Below are 12,978 nucleotides of genomic sequence, written 5' to 3'. Positions count from 1 at the left end.
CCCTCGGTTTCTCTCCTTTCCCTGTTCTGGCGGGCGGCGGGGCCGGGCCGGCGGCACGCGCGCGCCTCCCGCGCGGCCCCGCGTGGAGCCGCCCCGGGTGGCCCCGGCGGCGCGCGGGGCGGTGGCGGCCGCCGGCGGCAGCAAATCAGCGGGGCTCGCGCCGCGCATAAGAAGGGCGGGCGGCGAGCGGCGCCGTCCCTCCCGGCGGCGGCAGGATGCACCATGAGGAGCTGGCGCCTCTGCAGCGGCCCCGCTACGGCTGTGAGTGGGCTCGGGGGCGGCGGCGGGCGATCGGGCTTCTCCTACCCCCACCCCGGGTTTTTCGGGCCCCTTCCCGTGCCGGCTCTCGGTGTAGCGTTACAGCCGGGGCTCGGGCGAAAGGGAGAACCCGCCCGGCGGAGTCCCGCTGCGGCGCGCAGCGCTCCGGCTCCCCTAGGTTAGTTTGCTCGCAGGCGAGCTCCGGTTCGGTTCTGAGCGGGCTGGCACGGGGCTGGGTTGCGTTCTGCAACCCGGCCGGCGGATCGTAGCTGCAGCTCCGCTCTGCAGCTCGGGGTTTTAGGGTAGCGCTGGAGCTTTGGGGCTCAACTTTGTAACTTCGGTGTTGCCGGTATCGCTTTGGGTTGTAACCTTGTAACTTGAGTTGCGACTACAGCTTCTGGTTGTAACTTTGTAACCTTTGCGTTTTCATTTCGGAATTTCGTATTATACATTTCAAACTTTGCTTTTTGGTGTTACAACTGTGGTTTATAACTTCGTAACTTTAGATAATCACTGGGGTGAGGCGAGAAGCAGGGTGGGCATCTGCTTTCAGAGGAGGCGTATTTACTTCCCAGACTCGTATTTAAGAGCAGCCCTGAAGCACCTTCCCCCCTGCTGCTGCAGGGCGCCCGCAGCGCTGCCGAGCCGGGACCCTACACCGGGCTGTGCTTTCGCCCCGTTTCTGTGGGCAGAGCAGTGCAAACCCTTGGCCCTTGCATCCCCCTAAGAAACGCCTCTGATAAAGCAGGCACTGTAAAATGTGAGCGTGCAAATTATTTGCAAAACTCGAAGCAGTCCTGGCGTCCTGTGGTCTGATGAGCAGCTTCCACTTCCCTGCTCCTAGCATAACAGCTCTGTTTAAAACCGGTTCTGAAAATCACTTTTTTGAAAGGAGCACAACACCCCTTGCTAACATTGCGTTCGCCTCACTTCCACCAGGGGCAGACAGAAAAGGTGATGCTTGGCAGTGAGACCTGCAGCTTGGAGGATGCTCTGCCATCCTGAGCGTTTTCCTCTCTTGATACCTACCGGTTGGGACAGTCTGTGGAACCTGCCCATAGGTTTCTTTTTCATTTGCACTACCTCATAAGTGGATGAGAGGCTTTTGAAGGTGTGTTCACAGCTGTCTGTATTGATAACTTTTTTTAGAGTGGTTACTACAGGCGTAGCTGGGTGTCCATGCTAATGTGTTAGCAAAAGTGAATATTTTGCTTGTGAGGCCAATCTCCCAATCATCTCGGCTTGCTGTGCCATTGCCTGCATGGCAGGACAGTGTCTGGGCAGTGTGCCACATGGTGGTTCCAGCCCCAGGCTGGCACTTGGTACACTTGCCTGTCATGGAGAAAGTCCTCAACTGTACATGGTGTGTCCATCAGGCCCCCAGCAGCAGGGACTTTCCTGTGCAGGTCTGGTATGACTGGTACCAGAACAGGTGAGTCTGAACATGTGGCATTTGCTAGACTGCCGTAGTCAAAGCTGGGGCTTTGACTTAAAGGGCTCATCTTTGTGCCTTGGTTCCTGCCTGGGTGCTGAGGGTGATTTACCCTGTTGCAAGAGCTGCTCCAGAGTATTTTTAAGAATCTCAGGCCTTATTTATTGTGGGGGAAGAATAACCGTGTTAAGGGTGCTGAGTACAGTTTTGAAGATACGGTCTCTTCTCTCGCTATTTATGCTTTGCTATGATAGTTCAGAGCTTTTTGTTGTGGTAACAAGAGAGAAGCTTGTGTTCTGCACTGTAGCCACTCTCCTGGTGTTTGCTTCCCTGTCCCAGGGTCAGTAGTGGGTAAGAGCATCCTTCTTGGCTTCTCTGATGCCACCTCCCTCTGACCAACGCTGCCTGCTTGTCTAGGCTCTGGTGGCTATTCTGTCTTTCCCTGAGTGAGAGGCTGTGGCTGCTGTACCACACTGTATCATTTTTATTATTTTTTTTTTAGGATGGATTATTTTTTTTCTGCAGGAACCTTTGAGGTAACATTGCTTTCAAGGCACTGCGCAAAGGCTCCTCAAATGCCCCAAGCTGATGCCTGTTTTTTAAAAAAAAAAATACCAAAGAACTCTATAGGGAACGCCATGCACCAAAGAACAAATCGTAGTATTGTCTGTAGTGATATCACAGGTATGGGTGCATGTTTAGGTTTTTTTAGCCTACATCTAGAAAACCAAATATGCTTTATCTACACTGTATTTAGTCCACCATTTTAGGACGAGGAGAAAAGCAGCATCTTAAAAAGCACACACACACACACCCCCCCAAAAAAAAGAGGCTCCCTAACAAACAAGTTGCCATCGTTATCTGAGCTCTTATGAAGCCCATCATAAGTTGTAGGTTCTCAACATAATTAAAGCCACACGTTGGGTCACTGGCAAACAGTTTCCTATGTTGAACACTGTATCTGTGCTTGATTTCTTATAAGAGTTAATAAATGGTCCAAGTTAGGCTATCAAATTGTTAAGACTCCTTGCTTTAGCAACTTGGTACAGTTTAAAATGTTTAACTTAACTTGGACTTTTGACTTTGGCTTCAGGCTTCTGTCAGTGTTTGTGTGTTGCTCTGAAGAAGGTTAGCATTTCACTATGATAATTCTCTGCTAGGAACTATCTGAACCAGTGTGTGGTTATCACCAGAATTTCATTCTGATAACTAAAAGGGAAGACACATGCAAATCTTGGCTACATTTTGTAGCCTGATGGATACCACTGGGGAAAATGTGTCCCTGAGCATAAGACCTTATAGCACAAAATAATAACTGGGAAGACTTAGCTCTAACTTGAAGCCTAGCTTTGCATTACAAGTTTTGCTGATGTAGTAACTTAAAGACACACATCTAGAAAAATATTCTTAGAGCTGATAATGTTTGTCTTTAAAGTCAAAACTGATTGTAGACCAAAGAAGAGGATCCCTTTCTGGGTGGGTAGCAGTTCAGGATGAATGGGGTTCATGGGAGAAACAGGAGCTCAGAACAAAGTCTTTGAGCCTTCTCTTAGCCTGTTAGGTCCAAAGCCTTGTGGCTTCCTGGACTGGTTATTGAAAGGTGCCTCCAAATCTGCATCCAAGTCAACCGCTTAAAAGAGATGTGCGAGAGATTTCTGTTGGTGTTCCATGGAGTCTTTCACACGCTCATGTCCAGCACCAACTAAAGTGAGATCATACAAGTACACAGAAGCATCTTATAAGGCAGAAACCATGCTAACAGGTGCACTGCAACTGAATTTACGTAGCTGGATTGCAGTCTGGCTACAGCTGTTCACTGGTTTATTTCTCAATTCCAGCACAATCAGATGCAGAGGTTCACAGAACTGCAAAGAACTGGGACTTGTATTATAACTTGAGGCATGAGCCATTATTACAACAAAAATGTGTGGTGCTGTTAAAGACTGCAAGAGAAAAAGTATGAATCTTGTATGTGCCTCACAGGTTAAATGTGAAGTTTTTAACATAGGAAAACAATTAATCAGGCAGCACTGTATCTTTGAGATGCCTTTTTCCTAATGCTTTCAGGTGCTTTATAGATAGTTCTCCCTGAAACCTGCGAGAGAAACAAATACTTAAGTTTTTGTGAAATGTCTGAATAGCTTTACTGCACTTCCAAGAATGTAATAAAGCTTCAGTGAGTGAGGCCATGAGTGTCTGGATTTGCAAAGCATTTCAGGCATTTCCATGTTCAGAGTAGCTAAATTAATGTATGCTCTAGGTCCCTGTATGTGGGAGAGAAACTAGATGCTTCAGCGTCACCAAACACATCTATTGGAGACAAAGGCAGCTGAAGTCTTCATGTCACCCGCTGCAGCTGGAAAGCTAGCTTCACTGGGAATAGGTGGGTAAATACAGGGGAAGCTTGACTTTGGTATCCAGTGATGAGAGTGTTGCTTGTGCTTGTGGTCCTGGCTCCCAGGACTGCTCCTGTTTGGCACTAGGTAGGAGTCAGGAGATGAGACAAACCATCAGCATAAAGCTTCATGAGAGAGAGATGCCCGGCCTGTGGAGACAGGCAGGGCAAACCTAAAGTGAAACGTAGCCTACGCCTCTCATGAAACTGCACCTAGTTTCTTTCTTTGGCAGGATATGAAAGCTTGCAAACCAGTGGCTTTTTGTAAAGCATTTAACTTCAGAAACTATAAATTTGTCTGCATGTATATTAAACACAGAGAAACAAATGGCTGTTTTTCAGTTTGGGTGGGATGGGGGGAATCTTTTGGTAAAAGTTTCATGGGATTTTTCTAAGTGAAAATAGATGGGTTTTTTAAAGCTAAAAAAGCAAAAGCTTAACTGTATCTTATGCATATATATTCTTTTGGGTGTATACTTTCTTGTAGTACTTGTGGCTTACGAGAACACTTTTCTTCTTTTTTATTGATGGGTGTAATTTGGCAACCAAATACACTGTTTATCTCTTCCACTCTTTTGTAGGTTGCTAATAATTAAACTACTGAATGAGAACTTGAAAGGTTTAACTGCTTTGTTTAACCAAGTGCACATAATTCACTTGGTAGGAGTGGTTCTCCATGTGCTTTTTGTACAAAGCAGGCTCATCTACCCTGAAGTCTCTTGGTAAAGAAAGGATGTAGCTATGTTACAGCATGCTTAAAACTACTTGAATGCTGTTGAAACAGGAAATATTAATATTGTGCTGGAAATGGGATTTATAGCACATGCGAGTGAGCTAGATGAAGTCTAATACTTGAGGCAGGCAACACGAAGTGTGCAAATTTCCAGCTCACCTCTCCTGTTAAGTGGTGTTTCAGTTAACTAGTTGTTCTGCCTCAGGATTTACTTGATACTGTTGCTGTTCAAGCTGATTATGATTTACTAGGAATAATCTTTCAAGTAAAGTGGAAAAAAAATGCCTGGTGGCAGTGATAGGCAGGACTGGTGGGTCGTATTTCTGTGGGATGATAAGCGAGTGTGCTCTCCTGTGCTCTGCTCCTTGCAGGAAATTATTAACCTGCTGTGTTTGCTTCACTTGCTCAAATGTTTTGGTGTTTTTTTGGAATGGGTATCCTTGAACTACTGTGTGCTGTGGAATGAAAGCACAGGTGCTGGACGGTGGAGAAACAGTGTCCACCCCAACCTAGGAAGCATGATCAGAGAGGGCAGGGGCTAGGTGCCCCCACCCTGGGGAGGGGAGGCAAGCAGGGAGGAGTGCCTGCTGTGGGCACCTTGCTTGCCAGTCCTTGATGAGATGGGCTGGTGCATAATCTGGGCCCTGCATGGTTCATTCATGGGTCAGCACTTCCTGCACCTTGGCAGTTGCAATCACCTTCAGAAAACAATGATGTCCTCTTCAGTCTGGTGCCAGCGGGGCTTTGAAGCGGGTTGTCCGCAGAATGCATACTGCCTTATCTTCGCAGCTGGGGGGAGAAGGGGTGCTGCTGAGTGGCACTGGCACAGGGGCAGGTTTGTGCTGATGACCAACACCTTGCCCCGGCACTGCTCCAAGTGTTTTGCTGGCTGCTGTGACCCTGGCCAAGGGTACCCTGCTCTGTGGTGGTGATGGGCTGGCTGGGCAGGAAGTGCCTGTGGGGTGCTCTGTGGTGGCCAAGGGCCTTGGTAGGTGTCAGAGTGGGCCACGTGGCAGGAGGAGGAGGGGATGGGGCCATGGTGCTTGCATGAAGATCTTTGGAGCAGAGGAAGGGGATGCTTTGGTTTGGAGAGAACCCCTGCCTGTTATCCATCAAGGGAAATACCGAATGAGGTGGTGTTCATACAAACTCTGCATGGCTCCTAAATACCTTTTGAAATGTGTAAGCAAATAACCAGCCTTTAAGAACCTGTGTTGGTGGCTGATTTCAGTGTTAAATTACTCTTTTGTTCAAATGAGTATGCACTAGCAAGGAACACTTACCTGGGGGAATTATGTCAGTTATTTGTTATCGCTTATTGCCTGAGTTAAGAGGTTGGCCAGGTATAAAATCTTCAGGAATCAGATTCAAGGAGCACCTTAGAGCTCTGACTCACAACTACTAACAAACTGCTGCCAGCTACTAAGGATGTGGTGCCTGCCCTGCCTGTCAGCCAGGCTGCAAAACTGGCAGAAACTACTTTCCTCATCTCAGGTGCTTCTCTTGGCCTGGGTGTATCAGGCTAAGCTGTCTGTGGCTTGAGCTAAAGTGGGTGATGAAGGATGTTGTCCCTGCCAGTCGTCCCCTGTGGACTCTGACCTGCTTTCAAAGTGCAGTAAAAGCTCTTGTGGCATCTAGCAAGGTATTTAAACAGATTCTTACTAGACTCCAAAGTCTGAAGGGAAATAAGCAGTCATGCATGCCAACCATCCTCTACTGGCTGCCCCTCCTGAAAATTAAGGGTATCCTGCATCTGTGCTTGATTTGTAAAGCTGCTCAGTACACTGGTTATATTGGCAGGATTGGAGCCTCACAGCTTCTAGGAGCACAGCACAGATTAATTCAGGGGCAGATGGAATAGGAAATGTCCAGACTCTGCATAGAAATATGCTTCATCAAGGCAACCACTCTTTCACAGGGTTGTAATGTTGAAGTATAGGCTAATAGATGTTTTACGTTTTTTTTTTTCTTTTAAAGGGATGTTTCAAAGGTGTTTTGGGGAATCTTGTATGAATACAGGGGATATCTGTTTCTAATAGTTTGGTTGAAGTGATTAGAAACAAGGTAAAAAGCTTGAAAAACTAAACAAGGAAATGGGTTTGCTTTGCTGAAAACATGATCCTATATCTAGGGGTCATCTTTCATGAGAGAAGTCGCTGTTTTTCACTGGTGTTAATTACGCTGGGATCCTAGCTCCCACTTGGTTGTAGACTGTTGCAGCTGGTAAGGCTGCAGCAGCCTGAACTTGCTGAGGTGCCTTCAGCTGCTTTGTCAGGCTGCTGTGGTCTTCACCTCTTGCCAACGCTCATATGATGGCATGGAGACCTAATCTGTCAGGAAGATAATCTCTCCTTGCAGAGCTGATTTGCATTGCTGGATCTGCAGTCACTTCAGGCCTCTGCAGTGGCTGGCTGCAGATCTCACAGCTATGCCTGCCGGCCCAAGGCAGGGGGGACTTTCTGGCCAGGTGAGATTGTGGCAGCCAGAATTTAAATGTTTAAATTGTTCTGGAACTGCACCCTGTAGCTGTGGTTTCACGTGTGCTTTCAGTCAGGTCTGACGGTAGAAGAAGCAACCTTAACTCTTTCTACGGGATTTTTTTTGGCTAGATTAAGTTCCTGTTCTGGCTCACAGCATGAAACCACAGGCAGGTCTGCCAGCACAGTGCAGTAGCTGGAGCAGAGATGAGCAGAAGTGGTTGGGAGAATGGCAGACTGAGTTCATTCAAATTGTGTTACTGCTGCACACGGAGATCTGGAAAGCGTGTCTGCCATGGGGCAGCAAAATGTGCAGGCAGCATGCAAGAGTGGACTGGAGCACACGGGAAGGAGCAGCACGTATTACTGTGGTCTGCCCCGGGTGCCTCTGTTGCGGTGCTACTGCCACCCTGGTGCCCTGCCTGCCTGCCAGGGCTGGGGCTGCTCTTGCTTCTCCTGCCACCCAGGGAGTATTGAGTTACAGAAAAGTTTTTGAGGAATCTCATCTCTAGCACTGTAGTTTCATAAATCCCTAAGTGTCATAAAAGGCATGGTAGTGTTTGCCAGGCAATGCCACAGTGGTAAGAAAATTGCAAGAAACAGTCTAAACACTAGACTGCTTGAACAAGAAAGAAAAATATGTTTTTTCTATATAAAGTATGATTCAAGATGCTTTTCCAACCTTTTTCTGCTGGTAAGATTATTTCTACTTGCAGGGCCTCAAATCTGTAGGGATGAGATGTGACTTTGCGGTGTGGGCTGCTTATTTCTGGGACTTTTAGGTTTTTGAGCCCAGTTGATTAACCTAAGCAATAGCTGGCTGGCCTCTGTTCAGTGGTAAACAAGTCTTAAAATTCCATATGTTCTTAATACAGTATAGCTAAATAATGTATTGAAATGTCAGCATGGATATGCGGTGGTGTAAATTTAAAGGAATATGAAGGAGTCCTGGGAAGAGCAGGGATTATATTTAGATGAACCTGGGACAAGGAAAAATGGTCAGCTTTATTTACAAAACCAAGCACATAGTAAATGTGATTTCACCACATCTGAGCTCAGAAGCTGTTGTGAGCACTGCTTTTCAGACCACAGCAGAGCACAGATTCTTCATGTGATTCAGTGGAGGCTGGGAGATGAACTACCCTTGGTATGGCATTTGAAGTTGCATGGCAGTTGACTACTGAAGGTGGCTGGGCAGTTTACTTGCAGGGATTAGATGTGACTGCCTACTTCTTTGAATGTGTATCACCTCTGGCTATGGTAAGATGTTTAACAAATGAGTTGGAATGCTGCAGAAAATACACAGCTTTTGTCACGTGCTAAGCAAGCTCCTTCCTTGTGCTCCAATTTCTATCTTCATACAGATCATGAGAAGTAAGACCACACAGTTTTGCTGAAGATTTCACTGATGTGAGTTAGTTTAGAACACAATGAATCAAATTTCTTAGTATCGTGGGTATTAACAGGCAAACAAGGGCTGGTGTTTCCTAGAACACTGAACCATGTAACACTCAGTAGTTTCTTTTTTGTTTGTTTTGGTTTGGTTTTGGTCATACTTAGATAAATACAGTATTTCTGTGCATGTTTACAAAGGCTTCTGATAAAAATAGAGGGGTTTCTTGTAACATTCTGTATCCTTTTGTCCTAAACCTGCGGTGGGACGGTGCTGACTTGTAGGCTGCTTCTGTCCAGGCTGCAGATGCTGGCTATGGGTATGCCTGTCTCGACTCCCCAAAAGGATGAAGGTGAGCAGGTGAGATTTTTGGGCCTCTGTAGCAGTAGCAGAATTGGTCTGCAGTAGCTTCTTGGGCATATTTGAGAGGCAAGTTTACACCCTATCAAGTTATTTCAATTTAATTTCCTGAAGTTTTGCAGTGTAAACTTTCTTGGAAGCTGACCCTTTGCATGAAAACTGTTACCAATTAGGTAGAAGTATTTCACTTGTGCTCACACTTGACAGCCTTTAGAGTGTAGGCCAGGAGAAGCAGAACTGCTGCTGGTGAACAAACCTTATTTTGACACTGGGTGTCTACAGAATTAGTTTCCATATAGAACAGGAATGGCAGAGACTCACCTGGGGAAGGTACTGCTGATGGAGTAGCTATTTTTTTCAGGCTGCTCTGCTCCCTATAGCAGCTGTAAATGCCTTATAATAAGGAGGCTGACCATAGCCTGTGAGCTGGAAACCAGGGCAAAGCTTGGAGGAAGAACCATTACAAGTGCTAACAAAAGACTTGGGTTTTGTGCTTGAACAAAGGAAGCAGACTGCAGCTATGCAAAAGACAACTGCTCAGCCCTTGAGCATGTGAATTTCCTTGTTGGTTAAAAACTTCAAAACTTGCAAATACATAGCTTAATTTGATGTCAAGTTTATGCATGTTTCTTGTGTTATGGTTGTCATAACAGTGATTGAAAGCTAGTTACGCTTCCTTTATTTTAGTGGTGTTGGTATTGCTGTTTCAAGCAGAATGCTTGTTTTGAGGTGTTTATCCAATGTTTCTGGTGTGCTCCTGATATTTTATTCACAATTGATATTTAGTGTGCCACTGCACTGCTCCCATAAGTGGAAATGGATTCCAGGCGGCAAGAAGGCTGCCATGTGGCCAGTACTTGGTACATTAATCCAAACTTTACTTTTTGGAGTGGGCTATGGAGTGGACACAAACAGGGAACATGAAAAATTAAGTGACTCAAGATGAGATTGACGAAGTTTAGAGGAAATATGAATTTAGCGGAACTAATACAGGTATGCTTTGAAAGTTGCAAGTGTATGATTTGGGTGAAACATGTCTTATGAATGCAGCTGTCATTGACTTATTCTGGAAATAGAAGTACTCTGTTTATTGATAAGTTAGCAGGATTATTTGGCTCACTCCATATCTGATGATTTTGCAGTGGTATGTACAATGGTAGATGTGTCATTGTTACTCAGAGCTGTTTTGAGTCTCAGTATTTAGATACTGGATGTACTGAGTGAAAGGGTGGGGTTTTGTCTGCTCTTTTCAAACCTTGCTTAGAGACTTACATCTTCTGTGTTTTTGATCTCTGCTATGGTTCTACCTCCCGATGATGAAAGGAAAATTAATTCTTATCACTGGGTATGTATGTAAATGAGAAATAAGGGCTGGACTAGTCCAGAAGCAGTGTGGGCAGTTGCCCTGCAAGCAATGTTTGCTTGTCTGTGTGGTGTCCTCCCAAAGTGACCTAGCAGGGAGAACTGGGAGGAAGTTACCCTGGAGCCAGTGGTGCCAGCTTTGATAACACTGCAAGCACTTGCTTGCCTACTGTGGAGTGGAAGCCAAGCAGGCTTCAAGTGATAACTAAGGTGGTTGTTCGCATGGGACCGCCTCTGAACTCGTTACCTGCATAGCTACACCGTTTGCCTTCCTACAAGAACATATCTTCTCACCCATGAAGCGGGAACAAGAAAGTGCATATCCAACCCTTGTACCCTTCTGCACCTGTGGACTTGCACAGCTGCAAGACCAAGAGGTTTTAGGGTGATATCCTAGCTTGTTAGCCTGAGGCTGCACCTCCGTCCTTTTTGTGGTTCCTGCTTACACTGGGCCATCTCTGCTGCAGCAGCAGCTGCTGAGTGCACAGCAGTTCTGGGAGCTGTTTCACAAGCAGCTCAGCTGCCTTGCAAGGGGAGCCAGGAATGCTGGAAGGAGGGCAGGAACCACCATGGCTCTGTTCAGATCCTGTCTCGGGGTGCCCAGGGGTTCTGGTCATCACCTAAACTTACCATACCTATATGTTGATATTCTGCATCATAGAGCATTTCTTTACATTCTTGTGAATTTTAAGCTATTTTTTGTATTAGAATTGTTCAGTCTTGTTTTATGGGCTTATAGGTGCAAAGTAAATTTTCAGATCTATTATCGTTCATGCTTAAGTTTTTTTTCTCCCCACTAATATTAAAAAAGTCATTATGCCTGTGAATCAACGAATTTAAATTACAAACTTCAAAGATACTGTGACTGTTGTAATTACTTCAGAATGAGAAGCAAGGAAGTCAGAGGGAAATGTGTTCTCCAAATTTAAGGCTGCAAGCCTTATGGCATGCATATTTTTTCTTTTTTTATTCATATGCTTGTGTTTGTATCTTGAAGGAAAAATGTCCTGCAACATTTCAGGTATTTTATGGAGCTCCTTTCAGAGTATGGAGACAGTGAAGCAGGTGATTTGTTCAGACCTTGGTAGAAGGAGGACTGCAACAGACTGGCTGGGGAAGGAGCAGGAGAAGATGAGTTGTCAAAGGAGGAATTAAAACCAGATGTCAGGTCTGAGGGTTTCTACACTGCAGTCTTACGGTGATTTCAAACTTGTTCTGTACTTAAGTGATGCTCTTGCCTATGGTTTTTCCTAGACAGGTGTTTGTCTTCCACAGTCTTATGGTTCAGATCCTGAGACTCGTGCAGCTCTTGTCAAGTTACTCAGTGACACTCAGACATATCTTTCTTACTGGGTTCTCTTTGTCTTTCACTCCAGTGTTCCTGCTAGTTGTTCTTCTTTTATGTACCTGAAGCTACATGTTACCACATTTCTTCCAGCTGGTTACTGTACTGAGTTTGCTGGTAGGAAGCTTTTTGATGTCAGCCTCTCAAGCACCTGGATATTGAAGCCATTTGGCAACTCTTCCCTCAGAGTATCATGCTGGACTTCTTTCAGGTGTGAGGGGCTATTCCCTCCCCCTTTCTCTCATACCCCCTGTCCCTGTTGTCTTCCTCCTTTCTCACAACCAAGAGCAGCATCTCCCTAACCAGCCTCAGGGTAGTAGAGGTTCACTATAAGTGTACATACAAATCACTGTTCTGGTCTCAAATGGTTATGCGGTTGACCTTTTTGACACTTCCAAGATAGAAAAATAAATCAGACAAGTTTCTGATTTGGCCAAAAATCCTGTGCAGTATTTGCAGGGTGTTATCTTCATTGATTGGTATTTAAACAGCCATCAGTCTTTTGAATTTTTACCAAAGAATGACAGTGACTGAAAAACTTCAGTGTTATGCTCTTCATTGTGGACTTCAACAAGTTTGTTTTTTGATGAAGCATCGGTATCTCCTGTCAGACATGCTTGGCTTCTTCAGTCCAAAGGGTCCCCCTTTGCCACAGTAAGCCACACTTTATTCTGGTCCTGCATGTTGGCTAAGGTGTCTCAAACAACCTAGAGTGATCTTAGCTGCTGTTTGCACAGCAGAGCATCTGACTGGCAGCAGTAGTGTGATAGAGCCATGGCTCAAGATTAGTGTGTGCGAACAGATGAGAGGCTGACAAACCTGAATTAGGATTTCCTGCTGCCACTGTGGCGAGCTCAAACTGCCCTTCCCTTCCTCTTGATGGTCTTCAGCCCCTCTTTCCTGTTCTTCCACTTCATGTCTGCAGTGGTTTTCTGCCCCTACTTGATCCACAAATGTTTATGGGTGGGGTTGTGGTCACAGGTGGCAGTGGTGATGAGACTACATACAATGAAAGTTGCCTTTGGGGTTCAGCAGAAGGCTGAAGGCATGTCTCCTTTTCCTGTTAACTTGTGCCTCTGCTTCCAGCTCCTTGCATAGGGATGACTGCCTTTCAGATGAGCTTTTCACCCTTCTTGGGTAATCTTCAAAGTATTTTACTCTCCACAAGTCACTTTTATGTATATGTGTGGGTGCATTTGACTTAATTGCAGGTGTATCCATGT

The 12,978-nt window shown here is 45.7% G+C and overlaps 1 protein-coding gene across 8 annotated transcripts in view; it reads left to right on the top strand.

Moving 5' to 3' along the window:
* Nucleotides 1–43: 43 nt before the first annotated feature.
* Nucleotides 44–12,978, top strand: part of IQGAP2 (IQ motif containing GTPase activating protein 2) — a 128,212-nt gene continuing 115,277 nt past the window's right edge. For 2 of the 8 annotated variants that reach the window (XM_080373273.1, XM_080373274.1), the window contains exon 1: nt 48–261. In XM_080373273.1, coding sequence (XP_080229399.1) covers nt 216–261 — 46 coding nt within the window. In that variant the 5' untranslated portion in view covers nt 48–215. Of the gene's footprint in view, nt 262–300; nt 437–12,978 lie in introns of those variants that run through there. The other 6 variants (XM_080373269.1, XM_080373270.1, XM_080373272.1 and 3 more) reach the window with 6 other exon arrangements.

This window comes from Falco punctatus (genome assembly GCF_963210335.1).
Source record: "Falco punctatus genome assembly, chromosome: Z".
NCBI classification, from domain to species: Eukaryota; Metazoa; Chordata; class Aves; order Falconiformes; family Falconidae; genus Falco; species Falco punctatus.
The sequence above is the reverse complement of the archived record's forward strand: the minus strand, read 5'-3'. Positions and strand labels throughout refer to the sequence as shown.